At 49.5% G+C, this 21,300-nt stretch overlaps 1 protein-coding gene across 2 annotated transcripts in view; it reads left to right on the plus strand.

The window, feature by feature from the left end:
• Nucleotides 1–21,014, plus strand: part of MAP3K9 (mitogen-activated protein kinase kinase kinase 9) — a 94,949-nt gene extending 73,935 nt beyond the window's left edge. The window contains exons 6-12 of one of the 2 annotated variants that reach the window (XM_075531030.1): nucleotides 4,448–4,688; nucleotides 6,228–6,350; nucleotides 7,566–7,719; nucleotides 14,393–14,461; nucleotides 15,870–15,982; nucleotides 17,694–18,557; nucleotides 20,530–21,014. In XM_075531030.1, the coding sequence (XP_075387145.1) occupies nucleotides 4,448–4,688; nucleotides 6,228–6,350; nucleotides 7,566–7,719; nucleotides 14,393–14,461; nucleotides 15,870–15,982; nucleotides 17,694–18,557; nucleotides 20,530–21,014 (2,049 nt within the window). The remainder of the gene's footprint in view (nucleotides 1–4,447; nucleotides 4,689–6,227; nucleotides 6,351–7,565; nucleotides 7,720–14,392; nucleotides 14,462–15,869; nucleotides 15,983–17,693; nucleotides 18,558–20,529) is intronic. The other variant, XM_075531031.1, reaches the window with a different exon arrangement.
• The last annotated feature ends 286 nt before the right edge of the window (nucleotides 21,015–21,300 follow it).

The raw sequence follows: 21,300 nt of genomic DNA on the forward strand, positions 1-21,300 counted from the left end.
TGGGAGTTCAGAGATCCCTAGCCTACCAGAGACCTACCCTCTTTGGTTTCAGGGGCCATTCCCAAAATGATCCTTCTCTGCTCCCCAGGTGTCTCACTAGTATCAGTGCCAGCAGGTGAAGCTGATCACAAACAGTTAGGGGCATGAAGCAATCTTCATGGATTTGGTTAGCCGCTGCTTTTCCGCTCCCTGCTGCGGGAATTTGGTAATAGAAGCTAAGGTAGTGCATGGCTTTTGATATTGTGTGTGGTTTCCCTCTTGCACTTGAGACGTCTCAGCTGGGCATATGGGAACTGCTGCCAGTGTGTAGAGTGGGTCTGATTATCCTTATCCATCTCAGAGCTGAGGGTCAACCCTGAGGGTCAGGGCCTTACGTCAAGGTGCATCACTAGTAAGTGAAGACAGAGCGTTTCAAACCTTGGCCTTCTAATTCCAAAAAGTACTCTTTCCAAAGTGCATTATTGTTCCCTAAGCAAGTGACTCTAAATCATTTCTCTAGCTGATTTGTTGTTGTTAGACGCTGGGTTAGTGTGGGTTGGCCAGAGAAACAAATCCAGTGAGACACTCATGTGTCTAAGAAAGAGCTTTATAGAGCAATTGAATACTGAGAAAACATCCCATCCCAGTCCAGATCAAGTCCATAAGTCTGATATTAGCCCCTATGTCCGATACCAAACTATAAAGTCCTCTTCAGACTCACGCAACACATGCAATGATGCTGAATGCAGGAAGCTCACAGGCCAGTGGGTGGAAACCTTTAGGGATCCAGTGGCCTTATAAGCATCTCAGCGCTGGCAGGGATCTCCACGTGGCTCCTCCAGCTCAGGGCACTAGCCTGGCTCCATGTGTCTCCTCAGCTGGAATGTCTCTCGGAGTGAGCAAGTGTCCCGCCTCCAACGAGCTATTTATGTCCTTAGCGCCTCCAAATGAGGTCATCAAGCTGCGACCCGATTGACAGGCTAAACTCCACCCCTTTGCTCTTCAGTCTCAAATTGACAACAGATTATGGAGCTACCACAGCTGCCTTTCAACAGGTTCTGATTCACACTGCCAGGTCCTGCACCACCATCCTTGTTGTTGTTAAGTTTGAGCCTGGTGTCACGGTACTGGGTCACCCCATCTCACTGAGGGTCTTCCTCCTTTTCATTGACCCTCTACTTGACGAAGCATGGTGTCCTTCTTTCGGGGATTGGTCTCTCCTGAGAGCGTGTCCGAAATGGAGGAGATGGTCTTCCCATCCTTCTGCTAAGGAGCATTCCTGTCGTACTTCTTCCAAGACTATTTGCTCTTCTGGAATTCCATGGTACTTTCCATATTCCTTGCCAACCCATAATTTAAATGCAGTGATTCTTCTTCAGTCTGCTTTATCAGTTCCCAACTCACACATGCATGCGCAATTGAAAATACTGTGACCTGAGTCAGGCACACCATAATCCTCCAAGTGTAAGGTGACCAGACATCCCTCTTTTGGCGGGACAGTCCCAATATTTAACAATTTTTCCCACATCCCGTGGTGTTTTTAAAAAGTCCCGATTTGGGGAAAGAATGCACGTCAAGCTAGGGTATACGGTTTTCGGCTGACATGTGGCTATTTCGCCAGGATGTGAGTTTTATCAATGGTGGCCCGCTGGTGTCCCACTTTACCAGTGTTAAAATCTGACATTCTGACTCTTCAACATTTTAGAGGCCTTGGCAGCAGATTTACAGGGTGCACTATGTCATTTCATTTCTCGACTGCTGCTTCCATGAGACTTGATTGTGGATTCAAGCAAGATGGAATCCTTGGCAGCTTTAATCTCGTCTCCATTTGTTACGTATTGGTTTGGTTTTGAGGACTTTGGTTTCCTTTATATTGAGTTGTGATCCACACTGACGGCTGTAGACCTTGACCTTCATCAGCAAGTGCTCCAGGCCCTCCTCACTTCAGCAAGCAAGGTCACGTCACTCCTACGAAAGCTCATTGGCAGCCACCCTCCAACCCTGGTACCTCGTTCCTTTTCATGGCGTCCATTTTCTCCCTTGACTTGCTCAGCAGATTGAATAAGGATCGTAAAAGGATCCAACCCTGACGCACACCTGTCCTGATTTTAAACCATGTAGTATTCGCTTGCTCTGTTTGAACAACTGCCTCTTAGTCGGTGAGCAAAATGGGGCATTCCGTAATTTCTTTCTTCTCACTGCTATCCACGGTTTGTTATGATCACACAGCCCAACGCCTTTGCAGTCAGTGAACCACAAGCCAGCATCTTTCTGCTTTGAGCCAGGATCCTTCTGACAGTAGCAGTGACATCTCTCACTCCATGTCCTCTCCTAAAAACAACTTGAATTTCTGGCAGTTCCCTGTCAATATACTGTTGGAATCATTGTTGGATTATATTCAGCAAAATATTACTTGTGTGTGATATTTGGGATGTTGTTCAATCATTTCTGCATTATGTTGAGCCACCTTTCTTTGGCATGGTACATAGATGGATCTTTTTCAGTTGACTAGTTAGTTCTCTTCCAAATCTCTTGAACCCTATATTTTAGTGCTCCCTCAGTTCCCTGAGTCATGTTTTTCATGAATGCCTTCGCTGCAGTTCAGACTTCTTCCTTTAGAGCAGTGGATCTCAACCTTCCTAATGTGTGACCCTTTAATACAGCTCCTCATGTTGTAGTGACCCCCAACCATAAAATTATTTTCGTAGCTACTTCAGTCATGAATCGGGTCACCCTGTGAAAGAGCCATTTGACCCCCACCTCCCCAAAAGGGTCATGACCCACAGGTTGAGAACTGTTGCTTTAGTACCATCAGCACTTGATCATATGCTACCTCTTGAAATAGTTGTACATCAACCGGTTCTTTTCTTTTTTTTTTTTGTATGAATGGAATTTTTTATATTTTGACAAGTTTAGAGTGACTCAGAACTGAAGTATTTTCTTTCTTTTTTGAAAAAAAATATTTTTGATAGAAATAAATAGCCTTTTCAAGGATAAAAGGTTGCTTTTTCAAGTCTAAAAGCAAAGAGTCCAAGATGTAATCCGTTGTTAGGTGCTGTCGAGTCACCTACAACTCGGAGTGGTCTCATGTACGACAGAGTGAACGATCCTCACGACTGTGTGAGTCCCTTGTTGCTCCCACGGTGTCCGTCCATCGCACCGGTGGCCTTCTGCTGCCCTTCTACTTGAGGGGTCATGATATTTCTACCCCGCCACCCTCCCCAGGGACTGGTCTCTCCTGATCACATGTCCAAAGCTCGTGAGGTCTCGCCATCCTCACTATACTTCTTCCAAGACAGATTTGTTTGTTCTTTTGGCAGTCCATGGTACTTTCCATTGTCTTTGTCGGTGCTATAATTTAAATGCATCAAGTCTTGGGTCCTCCTTATTCAATATAAAGCTTTCATATGAATGTGAGACATTGAAATCCCCATGGCTTGCGACCTGTTCTTCTTGGCACACTGAGTCTGTGTATTCCTCCCATTGTCTTTTTGCTGCTTCCTCCAGCACTCGGTGTTTTTCCCACAGAATATTTCAGTACTGCCACGTGAAGCTTGATTCAACTATTTCTTCAGGTTAGGTCAGCCTCCTTCCTGCTTGTAGGGAGTGTGAGGGTGGACTGGCCTCTGGGCAGGGGTTCAGGCTCCCTTCCTTCAAGGAAGGAAGGAAGGGCCTTCTTCCACAGCATCAGCCTTTAGATGTGAGCCTGTGAGAGAAACGGGCTTAAAGAGCTGGAAATCAGCTTGAATTTTCCATTTAGCTATAAAACCCACCAAGCAGGAATCATTTTTCCACATCTTCCAATTGTCTTTTTTCGCCTGATGGTGAAAGTAGAATAAACAGGCCGGGGAACTGAGGATTTGCAGGGCACGAGGCCGTCTGCTTGTACTTGTTTCTGTGGAGAAGAAAGACAGAAAAGCGGAGCTCAACTCTCAGCACCCTGCGATGGATCTGTGTTCCCATAGGGTCTGCATGCATAATGCTGTCTTAAAGCTCCTTCTCCTCTTGTTTCTCATTGACGTATTCCCTGACCCAACAGCTACTCAGCATCCCTTGAGCAAGTACTGTGTTGCTCTGGTTACAAAGCAAGCAAAAGCTTCGTACGATGTAAACTTTACAATAGAACCAGGTCTGTAAATTCACAGAGATGATTCCATTTCTTATGTACAGGCCGTTTTGAACACAATTCTGGGGGCAATGGGGAACTCTCCCCTCCCCACCCTCCACCCTCCCACCCCCCTCCTCTGGAGGGCCTCTAGCTTTTAGCTACTCGGGCTCTTTCTTTCCCCGTCATGCCGGCGGTCAAGTGTCTGCCTACCATCCACTGCGGAGCCCTCAGTTCCCTTGGCGACTTGGAGTGTGCAGGCAGCAGTGCAGCCATCTCCTCTGTTTTCTCAGGAGCACCCACCGCAGGGCTCTTAGTGCTTAGAGCCCTGCTCTTCACTGGTGCCTCTCCCCCTGCCCGCAGGAGCTCCGCACCTGGGAGGAGGAGCTGACCCGGGCCGCCCTGCAGCAGAAGAACCAGGAGGAGCTGCTGCGGCGCCGGGAGCAGGAGCTGGCCGAGCGGGAGATCGACATCCTGGAGCGGGAGCTCAACATCATCATCCACCAGCTGTGCCAGGAGAAGCCCCGGGTGAAGAAGCGCAAGGGCAAGTTCAGGAAGAGCCGGCTGAAGCTCAGAGATGGCAACCGCATCAGCCTCCCTTCCGGTGAGTGAGTGGCACAGGCCTGCTGGGAAATGAAACCCAGCAGCCTGGCGGGGGCCTCCTGTGGGAGCCGAGGACTGGGCTGGAGACAGCCGTGATGGAGCTGGACCGGTCCACCCCGTGGAAAGACTGCTGGCAGTCTGCCTCTCTCTTGGACCTGACTGAAGGCGACTGAACAGAGTAGGACATGAAGACGGACAAGCCAGGTGTGGGCCAGGCTGCTCAAAGCAAGGTTGTTCACATGGAGACATTGCATGTTTTAAGGGCACCTGAAATGGGAAACACAAGTGGGGAAACAAAATTTTTTTCCCCACTGTGTGTGCGCGTGTGCGCACACACACACACACACACACACACACGGGGCTGGAGATACATACTGTAGACTATGGAAAAATAATTTGCATATCCACTAATGTTCATGTGTGTTTATCTACGTGCATATATTTATGACGAGAAACAATTTGGTTTTGCAAATAACGCATCTCTTGGCTTCACATAATTAGCTCTGTGTGCAGTTGAGATTAGATTGCTTACATTGATATATCTTTGATTTACACCTGACCTTGCAGAAACGCATTGGCTGAGGAAAGGTGCCTTTGGGGCGACAGGACACTGTGCATTAGCATCCTCATGGTGGGTGGTGCGCCACCCTGGAAGGGAGTGCTCGGTGGTGCGCTCTGATTCTCTAAGGTCACAGGAAGCGAGCTTCCCAGCAATGCAAGCAAGCCAGAGGAAATCGCACAGTAGGTGCCGTAGTGGGCGATGCTGGCCAATAGGATGTGGCTTACGAACTAGCATCAACATAGACAAGGGAATTAAAACAGTTCCGTGAAATCCCCCGACTGGGTTCATGTTTACTGGTTTCCTTGTTGCACTGATAGACTTAGAAATGAAAGCTGTAGTTCCCACCTTCAGAGAGCTCACCCACTTGCGAGGGCTAGTTGTTAGTTGCCACCAAGTGGATTCCAACCCATGGCAACCCGGGTATGCAAGTAGAATGCCCAGCGACATGCAGGTTAGTAGAACGAACAAGCCCTTTACCACTGGCACCACCTGGGGACTCCTCCAGCGAAACCTAGATGGAACCCAACGCTGTTTGTGACACATTTTTGACAGCCAGGGACACTGAAACGCCCACATTTCAGAGCATGAAAAGCATCTTCTCGCATACGCTGGTCTCTAAGGAAAGGGGGCACCTGGTGGCAGATTGTGTGAAATACAGAGGCTGAGGCTAATGTGTTAGAAGAATCAACAATGTCTTCTGTTTTAAAACACAATTCTGAATGTCACTGTTGCCCCCAAAATAGATGACAGAGACAGCTGATGACATATGTATAATGAAATTCACCCAGCTAATGAACTTTCCATCTTTCCATGCCTTCGTCTTGCCACGGCCCTCTGGGAAAATGAGGTGATTTGGAACCTGAGCACTTCCCCTTAGGCGAGCAGTGAGCTTTTCAGGAAACTGGGTCTTGTCTGAGAATAGCCGTCTTCTTCCAGGAACACTAATGCACACTCGTGTGTTTGTCTTTCCCCAAGCAGATTTCCAGCACAAGTTCACAGTGCAAGCTTCCCCAACCATGGATAAAAGGAAGAGTGTGATCAACCACCGCTCCAGCCCTCCTGCAAGCCCCACCATCATTCCTCGTCTTCGAGCCATCCAGTGTGAGACTGCTTCCCAAATTAGTGGGCCAGAACCTGCCAGGGGCTCCTGTCCCCAGCTCGGTGCAGCCTCTGACGGGTCCAGGCTTGCTCCACCCATTACTTCTCCTCGACATTGTGTCTGTGCGTGCACATATGTACGCACCCCCTTAGCCCACCCCACCTGGTCTCTGCATTAGCTCCCGTGCCTTTTACTGTACGTTTTACTCTCTGTCAGATACCACCAAAGAAGTTTGTGGGTGTCAGTAGTGTCTCGCTAGAGTGATTTGGGCGCGGGCGTGTGGTGTAGACCCAGGCTGGTCCCTGGCCTGGAGACCCTGTGTACACTCTTACCATTGGGGCATCGTTTCTCTTTCATTCATACTTCCCAGGGAAGGGCTTTTTGCAAGTTTACCTCCTGAGGAAACTGCACAAATACTTGAAGTCAGTACCAATTTTACTTGTTGGAAAAAGTTTTCATCAACCCACCACCACCACTACCATCACCAACTTAACCCTGACTTTCTAACTTTTAAAAAACACATCAAGGGGTTGGGGGTTTTCACCCCCCATGGCCATGTTGGTGGAAACTGATGACAGCTCCCTTGGGGTCTATATTTTGTCCGTAATGTCCTGTTTTTTTTTGTAATGGGCTCATTTCCTTATTTTATGTTACTTGCCTAGTCCCTGGGACATTTGAATTCAAATTCTCACTCTAAGATATCAATTTGAGAAGAATGTTCTGTCTCATCTATCAGATTTCTCTAGGCTCTTTCTTCCCCGGTCTCCTTTTCCTCCTGTTTCTCCTTAGTCCTGAACTCCTTATTTTCTTTCCTGCCAACCCCTTCCCCAGGCTGATTCTGCATGTCTGCAACTGCCTTCTCCTTTCATCTCTCCCTCTCCCTGCTTTATCTGCCTACCACCCCACCCTACCCAACAAAACAAGTTTCCTAAGTCAGATCTGCTGTCTGGTTGGTCTGACCGTCAGCTCCACATTGGCCTGATGAGAATTTAGGGGAATTTTCATGTGTCCTCTCTTGAGAGGGTTAAATAATTGATAGTTGAGAACTCCTTCCGTGGCTGTACTCGTGACTAGAGTCTTTGCAGAGGGGGGGGGGGAGGGAGGGTGTGTGTGTGTGTGTGTGTGTGTGTGTGTGTGTGTGTGTCGCAGAGGCTACTCTGGGGGGAGGCGCTGGCTGCCTGCTCTCCACATTCCCCTCTAACCTTTGTCATTTGCAGTGACACCAGGTGAAGGCAGCAAAACCTGGGGCCGGAGCTCCGTCGTCCCAAAGGAGGAGGGTGAGGAAGAGGAGAAGAGGGCTCCCAAAAAGAAGGGACGGACGTGGGGGCCTAGTACGTTTGGTCAGAAGGAAGTTGCTTCAGGAGACGAAGGGTAAGAGCCAGATGATGTGAGATTCTTTTTCACTTTAAAGGGGCGCCCATGTGAAACCTCTTTGCCTGGTACCTGTTTCCATTCTCGCTGAGAAATTTCAAGTGTCGCAACAGTTTCCAGTTCCTTTCCCTGGAGCCTCTTGGATTGGAGGGCGAGTGCTGTTGTGTTAGTTTTTATTCTGTTTCTGTAACGGCCATAGCACAGAATCCGCTGTCGGACATGGGCAGTTCGTTGAAGATGGAGTGTGGCTGTGCCCACAAGCCTTGGGAAATGGATAGTGGTGCATGTGACAAATGTTGAATCGGCAAATATTTTGTGACTCACTTTTTTTTTCTTTTTTTTTTACATTTTATTAGGGACTCATACAACTCTTATCACAAGCCATACATATACATACATCAATTGTATAAAGCACATCCATACATTCCCTGCCCCAATAATTCTCAAAGCATTTGCTCTCCACTTAAGCCCTTTGCATCACGTCCTCTTTTTTTTCCCCCTCCCTCCCTGCTCCCCCCTCCCTCATGTACCCGTGGTAATTTATACATCGTTATTTTGTCATAGCTTGCCCTATCCGGAGTCTCCCTTCCCCCCCTTCTCTGCCGTCCCTCTCCCAGGGAGGAGGTCACATGTGGATCCTTGTAATCAGTTCCCCCTTTCCAACCCACTCATCCTCCACTCTCCCAGCATCGCCCCTCACACCCTTGGTCCTGAAGGCATCATCCACCCTGGATTCCCTGTGCCTCCAGCCCTCATATGTACCGTGACTCACTTTTATCGTAATTAAAGAAGCAAAAGAGGTTGGTAGCAAGTTTTGGTCCACTAGCTGTGGTTTGCAAGCCCCTGGAGGTATCAAGAGTCCATGCATTGACCAAATGTAGACAGTTCTGCCTGAGTGCTCTACTTAGACCTGCTTCTTCCCCTTGAAATACTTGTTCAGAGGAAGAAGAGCCCGAACCCTAGGCTTCAGCCTTCTTGGCAGCAGGCTCATCCTGAAGCAGGGAGAGGCAGGATAACCCAGCCCTGGTAGTGCCTGTCCGTCAGTTTGGACTTACTGAGAACCCCATATGTTTGAGAGTAGAAATGTGCCCCGTAGTATTCTCACTGGCTGATTTTTCTGAAGTAAATTCCAGGGGGGATTTGAACTGTCATCTTTTGGGCAGTACCCATTTGCATCCCCCCCCCCCCCAAGGGCTCCAGTAGAAGTCCAAGGCCACCAATACTTCTTTCAGCTCTCCCTCCACCGCCCCCACATAGCCACAGTGACATGTGCGAATGTCTTATCTGGGAAACACACTGGTACATTCGATGTACTCGCGCATGCCCATGGGAGTGTGGGATTCTCCCGAGTCACAGGCCAGTCCTTCATCCAATGAAAAGCGTGGCTGCCAAAGTCAGGCTTCTTGAGAGTGGGCCCGGGCTCCTCCCATCCTGGCTGTGTGATCGTATGGCTCATTCTCATCTGTGCTATGGTCGTAGCCCTTGTACCCTCTCGTGGAGCCGATGTGACGATTCGGTTCATTGCTGCTGGTGGCAGGCCTGGGAGACTGGCCACTGCGTTGTAAGCAGGAAAAATATGCTCTGGTGATTGGCCTCAGCTCCTTGGCAAGCCTCTTTCATATCTGAGAGAATGGGTCTATACTTCTTGTCTCCTCTCCTCACCCTACTGTGTGGGTTTTAGTGGGGTGTTTTAGGGGTGTTTCCAACGGTCTTTTAAAGGTTGACTTTGAGATCCATGCTTCCCAGTGTCCTGAAGCTGTACCTGGATTAGTGTAGCCAATCCTTCAAGCACGAAGATTTCACATCCAAGTCTCTTTTTCCATGGCAGAATTGAGCTGAGGTGAAAATGACAATTGTGTATGTACATAAAGGCATGGCTGACTGACTGAACCCACGCGTCAGAAGCTACTGGATGTTTGTGGGGAGCAAATTGAGATGTGGAAGGCAATTCCCCTCCCCACCCCCCAACTTGTTTGTTGGTTGTTGTGGCTTGTGTGTTGCTACCGAGCGAGAAGCTGCGTCATTGGAATTTCACACACCAGCAGGGTCCCCCAAGATGAACAGGTTTCAGCGGAGCTTCCAGACTAAGGGCAGTCTCTGAAGAAGAAAAGGCCTGGCCACTCCTGAGGACTTCGCCAGTGGATGCCTTGTGAGTAGCAGCAGAACACTGTCGGCCTCTGAGACCCCCCTGCACAGCCGCAGACCTCCAGCCGAGACAGTGCCGGGAGATGAGCCCTCGGCTTGCCAGGCACGCAGAGTGTGACTGCGCAAGAGCTGCCTTCTCGAAGCGAAGCCGACCCTGATGGTGTGGATGGAGTACAGCTTCCAGGACCCTCCTTCATTTGCTGATGAGGCACAGCTCAAACTGAGAGAGGAAACCAAACGAACAGCTGGAAACACCTGTGAACAATCGGAACCTTTGGAAGGAACGAATTAAGAAGCTAGAAAAATTAGAAGTCATCAAAACTGAAGTGGACCGGTATTGGGCATTTTGACCCAGACAACCACGATGCTCAGTGACAAGTTCAAGAGGTGTGGCGTCATAGTCATCATCACAGAGAACGTTTCAAGATCTGTCTGGAAGCACACTGTTGTTTGTGAGAGGATAGTATCTATACACCTACATAAAATCCAATCAATACAACTGTTACTCAAAATTTGGACCAACCAGTAAACCTAGTTATGAAGAAATTGAAGAATTATACCAATATCTTCAGTCTGATATTGTTCAGCTATGCATTCAAGGTGCCTTGATAATTACTGGCAACTGGAATTAAAAAATTGTTAACAAAAAAGGAAGAAACACTTGGAAAATAGGCTCTTGGCGACAGAAGTGTAGCTGGAGATCCTTTAATTGAATTCTGCAGACTGACTTCCTCATCGTAAATAACTTCTTTCAGTAGCATAATAGCAGCTGTCAATGTAGACTTCTCGAGATGGAATGCACAAAAATGAGATTGGCTGCACCTGTGGAAAGAGATGATGGAGATGCTCGATAGCAGCCAAAATGGTGCCACAGGCTGACTGTGGGGCAGACCAGCAATTGCTCACACATAAGGTCAAGTTGACGTTGAAAATTAAAGCAAGTCCACGAGAGCTAACATATGATGTTGCCTATATTCCACCTGAATTTCTGGAACAGTCACTAATAGATTTGCATTGCTAATGACATAACACCTGACTAGCTGTAATGTGATATCAAAAAGATAATCCATAAAGAAAGCAAAGGATCATTTTAAGAAACAAGAAAGAGACTTTGAAACTCGCTTTTCAAGTAGTCAAAGCAAATGGAGAAATGATGATGGCTAAGAGCCGAACAGAAACTGTCAAAAGGCATCTAAATAAAACAAAATAAAGGATTATAGCGACATGTGCAAAGACCTGTTTTTAGAAAACCAAGAAGGAAGGACGCCCTCAGCATATCTGAGGCTGAAAGAGCTATGAAAACACTTAATCCTTGAGTTGCAATAATGAAAGTTCTATGGGCAAAACATTGACGTAGAGAAAGAAGACAGGAAGATAGAAGGAATACACGGAGTCGGTGCCCAAAAAAGAACTAGCCATCATTCCCTATTTCAAGAAGGAGCCTATGGTCAAGAACCTGTGATACCGAACGCGGAAGCCCAAGTTGCGCTGAAGGCATCTATGAAAGCAAACTAACAAAGAAAATCCACCACCGTTGAGTCCTAACTCACTCCTCGTGACCCTAACAGACAGGGCAGTGGGTTTCCGAGACTGTCACTCTTGATAAGAGTAGAAAGAGTCACATTTCTCCTGTGCAGCAGTTGGTTGTTTTGAACTGCTGACCTTGCACTTAGCATCCCAAACTTGTGACCACACTGCCAGCAGGGCTCCTATGTAGGTTTTAGTTCTTTAAGTCATTGATCCAGCACGTGAAGAATCCCAATTGAAATGTTTCAACAAGCTGATTAGTAGCTGGAAACACTCATTAGTTTATGCCAAGAAATTTGGAAGAGAGCTCCTTAGCCAGATGACAGGAAGAAACCCGTACACTTTTAATTCCAAAGAAAAGTAAGTAACCCAATAGAATATGGAAATTATTGAACAATATTATTAATATCACATGCAAGTAAAATCTCACTGAAGATAATTCAACAGTGGTGCAGCAGTACATTGATAGCTGCCAGAAATCCAGCCGATAGAGAGGAGAAGGATATCATTACTGTTGAAGATGGATCTTGGCTGAAAGCAGAAAATACCGCCCCCCCCCAAAAAAAAAGGTATGTTTTATTGATTATGCAAAGACATTCAACTTTGTGAATCATAGCAGACGATGGATCCCATTGAAAAGAATGGAAAATCCAGAACACTTGTGCTCAGGCTGGGATGGCACCTGGGTCCAGAGGCAGTTGTGTGAATAGAGCCAGGGAATACTGAAGGGGTTAAAATTAGGAAAGGAGTACAGCAGGATTATCTCCTCTCACCAAAGTCACTCAGTGTGTGTGCTGAGCAGATACTACAAGGAGCTGGCTTACCTGAAGAAGAATGGGGCATCAGGATTGGAGGAAGGCTTCTTGACAACCTGTGACATGCAGATACACAACCTTGCTTGGTGAAAGTGAAGAAGCCTTGAAGAATTTGCTGAAGAAGATCAAGGATGGCAACCTTCAGGATGGATTACATTTCAAATGAAAGAAAACCAACATCTTCACAACTAGAGCAATAGGTAACTGGATAGATGGAGAAAAGATTGATGCTGTCAAGGATTATATGTAGCTTGAATATACAGTACATGCTCATGATTCTCAATCACCAGTCAAGAGATCAAGTGATGCCTTCATTGCATTGGATAAGCCTGCTGCGCAAGATCTTTTCAAAGTGTTGGAGAGCAAGGATGTCACTTGGAGAACTGAGGTGCAGAGCTGATCCAAGCCATGGTCTTTCCGATCATCTCATGCATGTGAACGTTGGACGTTGACTATGGAAGACCAAAGGACTGGTGCACTTGAATTAGGGTGCTGCTGGAGAATATTCCAAGTACCATGGACTGCCAGAAGGACAAACCAATCTGTCTGGAAGAAGTGCAGTCAGAATGCGCCCTAGGAGAGAAGACGGTGAAACTTCATCGCATGTACTTTGGCCATGTGATCAGGAGAGACCCATCTCTGGAAATGGACATGGTGCTTGATAAAGTGGAAGGGCAGCAAAAAAGAAGACATTTGAAGAGATGGACACAGTGGCTGCAACAATAGGCTCAAACATAACACTTGTGAGGATGGTGTAGAACTCATAGCAACTCTGTTACAACAGAACAAAACACTGACAAGCTGGAGCCCACTCATCCGGCCCCTAACAACCACCACAGCACCTGAGCATTGTGAGCATTGTGATCTCAGTGTCTAAACCCGTGCGAGTGGCAAATTGCTCTGCCGAACTAAGTCCTTTAGGAGCTAGAAGCCTCCACTTCTCACTCTGCCCTCTGGACCTTGAGCTAAAGGGAGCTGAACTAGGTCTGAGAAACTAGGTTGCCCAGAATCCCTGGAGTTTTCGGACATTAGAATGCTCTAGGTAGGACTTACCAGGCTAGCTGTGGATCCCAGTAGGCTTTATGGCTCTGCTTCACTGAATGGTTTTCAATTCTTTTTAAGTGTGCTTTGCTCATAAATAACTCTTTTGCTGTTAATCTTTTTTTAATATATATTTTTAAACATTTTATTAGGGGCTCATACAACTCATCACAATCCGTACATCAAATGTATAAAATATACATCAATTGTATAAAGCACATCTGTACATTCTTTGCCCTAATTATTTTCAAAGCATTTGCTCTCCACTTAAGCCCTTTGCATCAGGTCCTCTTTTTTATCCCCTCCCTCCCGCTTCCTCCTCCCTCATGAGCCCTTGATAATTTATAGAGTATTATTTCGTCATATCTTGCCCTATCCGGAGTCTCCCTTCCCCCCCTTCTCTGTTGTCCGTTCCCCAGGGAGGAGGTCACATGTAGATCCTTGTAATTGGTTCATGCTGTTAATCTTAACTTTAGTAATTTTCTTCCTCCCTGCATAAATTGGCCCTCACAAGCTTCTGAAGCAATTGAAAAATATATGACTTGTGATTTTAAAAAAATTCCTAATGAAATAAAATCTCAAGGAGAAGAGAAAGACCTCTTTGATGTCAGAATTTTTGAGGACCACTTTATTCATGGTAACATTTCTATTACCGTGCATACTGGAGTATAAGTCGAGTTTTTCCAGCACATGTTTGATGCAGTGTTTGTGTGATAAAATTAGGTGCTTTGACTGATATTCAGGTCCGCTTATACTCGGGTATATATGGTGCCCGTTGCCTGACAAACAGTGGGGGGAAGCTATCTTGAATTCAGTAATGTAAAGTGAGTGTGTTTTGTAGTTTTGCTAGCTAGCATTGTCATCTTTAAATATATGTATCTGGAGGAAGCCTATGCACTGTTTCCACAGAGTTTGGGTATGTATGGCGTCCCAGGCCCCTTGCCCTTATACTGTGGCTGTCCAGGGACCCCTGCCCCATAGGAGGTCGCAGGCATGTATCTGGGGCCACCTTGTTCGATTCTTGCATGGTGTGGAGCTTTGCTGGCTTGACAAGGGGAGGGCGGCTGCCTTGAGGGCTCCGATGGGGGAGACTGAACTGGATGTGTCCTCTGTTGCCCACTACGGATTCTCTTTATTCGTCGAAGATCCCCTCAGAGGCGTGAGAAAGCTAATGGTTTAAGTACCCCGTCAGAATCTCCGCATTTCCACTTAGGGTGAGTCCGACCTTTTCTCCCTCTCCTGACCTGTGCCGGGAAGGGCCCCCCTCTCATTTCCTTGCTCACACAGCATCTTCCCTAGAACCAAGTCTCCTTGTCCGGCTGTGCTCATTTTTGGTTTTGTTTTTTCAAAAAAGCTTTACCTCTGTGCACCTTGGGAAAATCCCTGTTGATCTCACTGCTTCTTCTTCATGTCTCTGGCAAGCCCTTGGTTGGGAGGTGCCTGGCCCCTTTCGTTTTTAGGACGAGAGGAGGTGGTGACTCACCTTTGGGTCTTTAACACTGGGTTTGACTGCGCTCCCGCATGGGAGGTGATGTTACAAGATTTTCTGTTAGAAATCTCAGGCTGTGGGTTTAACTCGATGCTTGCCTCTGGCTCTGGATTCTGGTTAGTACCAGTGATGCGAGAATATGCTTCATGGGTATTTCTGCTAATACTGAAAACAGATTTCTGAGGTCAACGGGAAAATGGATCTTTCTGATTTTCTCTCCAGATGGGCTGGGACGCTAGCAAGCGTGGGCTTTAGTTGAGTGGTACTCTCTAACCCTTAAAAAATAGTCACCTCTGGTTGTTATCCTAGCGTCTCCAAGACAACCATAGTCCAGAGAAGATGAGCTTCCTCTCGGGAAGGCATCAGTGCTCCTGGGCCTCTAGCTGCTCCTTCATTCCCAGTCTGTATCCTCGGTTACTGTCTTGCCAGGATGGGTTGATTATAGAGTTTGGAAAGGGAGGTCCAGTCCTTTCTCTCCACCCCGAGCCAAAGCAGAGGAACCAAGTCCAACATTACCTACAGCCTACACAGGTTTGTCCCAAAGTGCACTGGGTTGGTTTCATTTAAGAGGCACTTTTGTTGGTTGACGTGTGTGTGTGTGTGTGTGTGTGTGTGTGTGTGTGTGTGTGTGTGTTCTAAAGTGGCTGGCTTTCAAAGTTGCTTCAGTGCGGTGTGCTTGGAAGAAGAACCTGAGAAATTGTATGAGAGGAGTGGCCTGGCCCACCTCTGTCTCTTCTGATGCTCAGTGCTTGCTTTGCTTTGCCAGGATCTGCACTGCAGTATTTCTGGTGTCCCTCATATGCTATATTCAGCGTCCATGTGTTTATTGCCTTTCCCTTAAGACTAGCCCCGGGGAAGTCTGGGGCTGGTCCCTGAGGAAGCTTCCTGCCTGCTTGCCAGCCTGACTACCAGGTCTCCATCGCAGCATGGAAGGGCACCGAACATGCTGCAGCCGCTTCTGCGTCTTTCCAGCATGTGCACTTTCTGTTTACAAAGTACCGTAAGTGAGCTCTGTACCGTGTATTGCCGGTGCGCTAAGCCTCTTGAGCCTTGATGTAATTGAGCCAATGGACCCAGGGGTAGAGTAAGAGAAGGAACTAGTTCTAACAGTTTCCCCACTTTCACTTATGCAGCCTCAAGTCCCTGGTGGACGGGTACAAACAGTGGTCTTCCAGTGCCCCCAACCTGGGGAAGGGCCCTAGGAGCAGCCCTGCCCTGCCAGGGTTCACCAGCCTGATGGAGATGGGTAAGCCTCCCCCTTGCCTTCATTCTTTCCTATTGGAATTCTCAGCCAAGCTTTCAGGACTGCTTAAAATCCCCTCTTGCTGTAAACAAGCGGCCGTCTAGCTCAGAAGCAACAAAGCCCACATGGAGGAAGCACGCCAGCCTGTGCGAGCACGAGGTGTCGAAGGGATCAGGCATCAAAGAACAAAAAATCATATCATTGTGAATGAGGGGGAATGCAGAGTGTGGATCCAAAGCCCATCTGTAGGCAACTGGACATCCCCTTACAGAAGGTTTGCGGGGAGAAGATGAGCCAGTCAGGGTGCAGTGTAGCAATGATGAAACATACAACTTTCCTCCAGTTCCTAAATGCTTCCTCCCCCCGACTCTCATGATCCCAATTCCACCTTACAAATCTGGCTAGACCAGAGGATGTTCACTGGTACAGATAGGACCTGGAAACACAGGGAATCCAGGGCGGATGATCCCTTCAGGACCAGTGGTGAGAGTGGCGATACTGGGAAGGTAGACAGAGGGTGGGGTAGAAAGGGGGAACTGGTTACAGGGATCTACATATAACCTCCTTCCTGGAGGACGGACAACAGAAAAGTGGGTGAAGGGAGATGTCAGACAGTATAAGACATGACAAAATAATAATTTACAAATTATCAAGAGCTCATAAGGAAGGGGGGAACGGGGAGGGAGGGGAAAAATGAGGAGCTGGTGCCAAGGGCTTAAGTGGAGCAAATGTTTTGAGCTTGATGAGGACAATGAATGTACAAAATGTGCTTTACACAATTGATGTATGTATGGATTGTGATGAGTTGTAGGAGCCCCTAATGAAATGATTTTTTAAAAACAAAACAAGATCCCCTCATGCTATCTCATATCACCTCCTCTTTTCCTCATTCCTGTCTTCTTCCCTCCCCCACCCCCGCCCCTATCCCCAACCCAATACCCTCGGAGCGGACCCTGCTTCCATTGCATGGAGTCTTCCCAAATCCCATTTTCGATCTGTAGCTGCTTGGAGCCTGCCCTTGGCCTCCATCTCCAGAGGCCTGCTCACTCTCTGCAGGGCCGTGTAGAAGGGTGACGCAGGACTCAGTCGTTGCTCCCTTTTCTGCTTCTGTTCCATTGTCAGGAAAGCAAAGGGAGGTGGCAGAAGACTTCTCCCATGGAAGCTTTTCCAAAGTTGTCTTGTGATGGGCAAGACTTTCTCTCGCCCCTGCCTGGCCCTCACTCAGTTCACAGAGTCGGGTGACTTTCTTGCGTGGAAGGGATTCTTATCCTTGGCAGGAGGCTGGTCTTACCCGGGTCTCTAGGTCACTATTTCAGAAAGCCAACGGCCCTTCCACTGTAAACGTGCAAATAAATTGGGAATGTTTCTGTCCCGTCCAGTGTTCTGTGAAACGCATGCTGCGTTTGGTCTTAGAGATTCTGAGCCCCCCCCCCCCCCCCCTCTCTAGGAGGAAAGCAGAGAAGCAGGTCAGGGCTCAGGGCGCCTCCAGAATGGATTGCCCTACATGATACCCAGTCCCTCCAGAATGCCCAGTCCTTTGTACCTGGAGATGTGCTGTACAGGCCCCTCTCCCCTTCCGTGTGCTTGAGCAGCCTCTTTAGGGCTTGTCCATCTTGTGGTGAGGGTCCTTGCCGAATGAAGTCGCCAGCTGGCGGATCCCCCGTTCTGCAAATGGAGAAACATGCTCTGGAGTGAACAGTTCTCCCCAGGTTAGTCATCCTTGTGGCTTTAATCCCCTTTTCTGTTCTCCTCTCCCTTCCACTCGTCTTCACAGAGGATGAGGACAGTGAAGGCCCGAGGAGTGGGGAGAGCCGTCTACAGCATTCACCCAACCAGTCCTACCTCTGTATCCCTTTCCCTCGCGGAGAAGATGGGGATGGCCTCTCCAGTGACGGCCTCCACGAGGAGCCCACCCCGGTCAACTCCGCCACCAGTACCCCTCAACTGACACCAACCAATAGCCTCAAGCGGGGCGGCACCCACCACCGCCGCTGTGAAGTGGCTCTGCTAGGTTGCGGGGCTGTCCTGGCAGCCACGGGCCTCGGGTTTGACCTGCTGGAAGCTGGCAAGTGCCAGCTGCTGCCTCCGGAGGAGCCAGAGCCGCCGGCCCGCGAGGAGAAGAAGAGGCGTGAGGGACTTTTCCAGAGGGCCAGCCGTCCTCGCCGGAGCACCAGCCCACCCTCCCGAAAACTCTTCAAGAAGGAGGAGCCCATGCTGTTGCTGGGCGACCCCTCCGCCTCCCTCACTCTGCTCTCCCTCTCATCCATCTCGGAGTGCAACTCCACGCGCTCCCTGCTGCGCTCTGACAGCGATGAGATTGTCGTGTACGAGATGCCTGTCAGCCCTGTGGAGGCCCCGCCCCGACCCCCCTGCACCCACAACCCCCTGGTCAACGTCCGAGTGGAGCGCTTCAAGCGAGACCCCAACCAGTCCCTGACTCCCACCCACGTCACCCTGACGGCCCCCACGCAGCCCAGCGGTCACCGGCGGACTCCTTCGGACGGGGCCCTTAAGCCAGCGTCGCTCTTAGCCAGCAGAAGCCCCTCCAGCAATGGGTTGAGCCCCAGTCCTGGAGCAGGTGAGTGTGACCTCTTCTTTCCCCCTTGAGTGCCTCCCCCGATGTGTGTGATGCCGCATTTCCTTCGCCTGTGGACTTGAGTGAACTCCGTTCCCCTCTCTGACTCAGCGATCACGGCTGATCAGAGTGGGTGAGGGAGCTAGGAGTGGTCAGTCCCTTTCAGTCCTGTGCCTCATAGCTCTTCCCTGTGGTGGAGGGAGAACTGATGAGATCCGGGAAGAATCAAGCCCAGGAATCCCGGGGAATGCTCAGGCCCTGGGGCATAGAGCAGCCCCAGGGATTCAGGATACAGGCTATTCGTGCGGGACGCGGGAAGAGCAGACGTCCAGCTTCTGGCTGTTCTGTATAGAGGGTTCTGAAGTTCCCTGGAAGGAATTCTGATCTGTACACAAAAAAACAAAACTTGCCGCCATGGAGTCGACTCCAACTGGCTCGGCGTTTCTGAGATGGTAACTTTTTAAAGGGAGCAGAAAGCTCTCTTCCCGAGGAGCAGCTGGTGGTTTTGAACTGCTGCCCTTGTATGTAGCAGCCCGATACATAACCATTAGCCCACCGCCGCTTGGTGGCTGTGCTCCAAGGGAGTGTTTCTAGCACAGAGCTGGGCTCTTTCCTCTCGCCAAAGCATTAGTACGCACGCATGCACACTTTTCCTTGTACGCACGCACTGAGAAGGCAAGTTCTCCTGTTTATCACACACTTCAACACTCCCCCCTTACACCTGATGCTTCAAACCTGGGGCTGTTCCCACCTAGATTCCTACACCTGCACATACACTCTCTTCTCCACCTAGCACCTGACCCTGCCGGGCATTGTGGGCCTACACACCCCTATCCTAGATGCTGCCCCTCCCATCCCAATTCCTCACTCTCTGGAAGACTTGGACACCCTTCCGATCCATCGGAGAAGGGAGGGAGGTCAGTGACCTCTTTAGTGAGAGTCAAGGGCGAGTGGTGATTATATTTCACCATTCAGCTTCCCCACCGGAAACTCCCTGTTCTGTTCCGATAGGTTAGGTGACCCATGTGGGAACAGAGACCCCTGATAGCTCTGTTGCTGTCACATGCTTGTTAAATGGATGCATCCCATCTCAAAGGAATGGACGGCCCCTCAAGTCAGGGCTCAGCGAGCTTGGTTTGTTCAGGGCTCAGCGAGCTTGGTTTGTCCAGGGCCAGAGGATAAACACGTTAGGCTACACGAACCCGTCGCAGCTCTTCAGCACCGCTGTTGCAGGGCTGAGCTGGGCGCCCCGGTGCCACTGTCCAGCAAGCGGCAGTCAGACTGCCAACCATATTGTTGGTGCTCTAAGCCCACTAGCCACTCGGGAGGAGAAGGATGAGGCTCCTCGGTGACTCCCATAGAAGATACTGCCGCAGGAGCCCTGGGGGCATGTTGGGCTGCGATCCACAAGGTCAGCAGTTCTAAACCACCAACTGCTCCTCAAGAGGACTGGGCTTTCTACCCCTGTAAACAGTTACGGTTGCAGGAACTCAACGCGAGAGTTCTACCTTGTCCTATAGGACTGCTGGGAGCCAGCATCAACTCGATGGCAGTGGAAAAGCGGTGGGGAGACGACACACACACACAAAGAACAAAACGGCCACCTTGGAAACCTTGTATAGGGTTGCTATGCCTCAAAATTAACTTGGTGGCAATGCTAAGGAGGATAAGATGTAAATGAATGTGCCCTGGTATCTTGCAATAAACCACGTTTAACCAAACAGGTTGCCAGCTGTGTTGTAAGTCATAGATTGCCTTGAGTTACCTCAATAGAGACCTGACTACCCGATGCCAGGATGGTGGCCTTCTAGTTCATTCCTGTATCCCAGCGCCTCCCTGAACTCTGCATGCCACACAATGGGCCGTCGATAAACAGTCCTCGACCAAAGGAACAGGGAAATGGCCGGGTGGGTTGGGAGCAGTGTCTACATCCGGTTCATAAATCTGATGCCTCTTCTTTCTGTCTCTTGACCAGGAATGCTGAAAACCCCCAGCCCCAGCCGAGACCCCGGGGAAGTCCCCCGTCTCCCTGACCCCAATGTGGTCTTCCCCCCGACACCAAGGCGCTGGAACACACAGCAAGACCCTACCTTGGAGAGACCCAAGACCTTGGAGTTTCTGCCTCGGCCACGTCCTTCTGCCAACCGGCAGCGACTGGACCCCTGGTGGTTTGTGTCCCCGAGCCACGCCCGCAGCGCCTCCCCAGCCAACAGCTCCAGCACGGAGACGCCCAGCAACCTGGACTCCTGCTTCGCTAGCAGCAGCAGCACTGTGGAGGAGCGGCCTGCACTCCCAGCCCTGCTCCCACTCCAGACAGGGGCGCCACCCCCGGCCGAGCGGACACTCCTGGACCTGGATGCAGAGGGACAGAGTCAGGACAGCACAGTGCCGCTGTGCAGAGCGGAGCTGAACACACACAGGCCTGCCCCTTATGAGATCCAGCAAGAGTTTTGGTCTTAGCATGAAAGAAAGGGCCGGGGTGGGCACGGGGGAGGAAGCAGGAGGAGGTGGGGAGAGCTGGCTGGCACAGCCCTGTCTCAGAGTTGGAGCCCCTGACATCCAGCCCTACTTCTTGCACTGATAAATGCACTTTGAAGATGGAAGGATGGAAATCGGGCCATTCCAGAGAGTCTCCTGCCCTGCAGGACCTTTCTACCCATGTCCACAGGAAGGGTTATGGCCATCAACTCTGGCTGGGTTGGGGAGGAAGGGGTGCGTGCATGTCCCCCATCCTCCACTGTCTTCC

This window comes from Tenrec ecaudatus, chromosome 14 (assembly GCF_050624435.1).
Source record: "Tenrec ecaudatus isolate mTenEca1 chromosome 14, mTenEca1.hap1, whole genome shotgun sequence".
Lineage (NCBI taxonomy): Eukaryota > Metazoa > Chordata > Mammalia > Afrosoricida > Tenrecidae > Tenrec > Tenrec ecaudatus.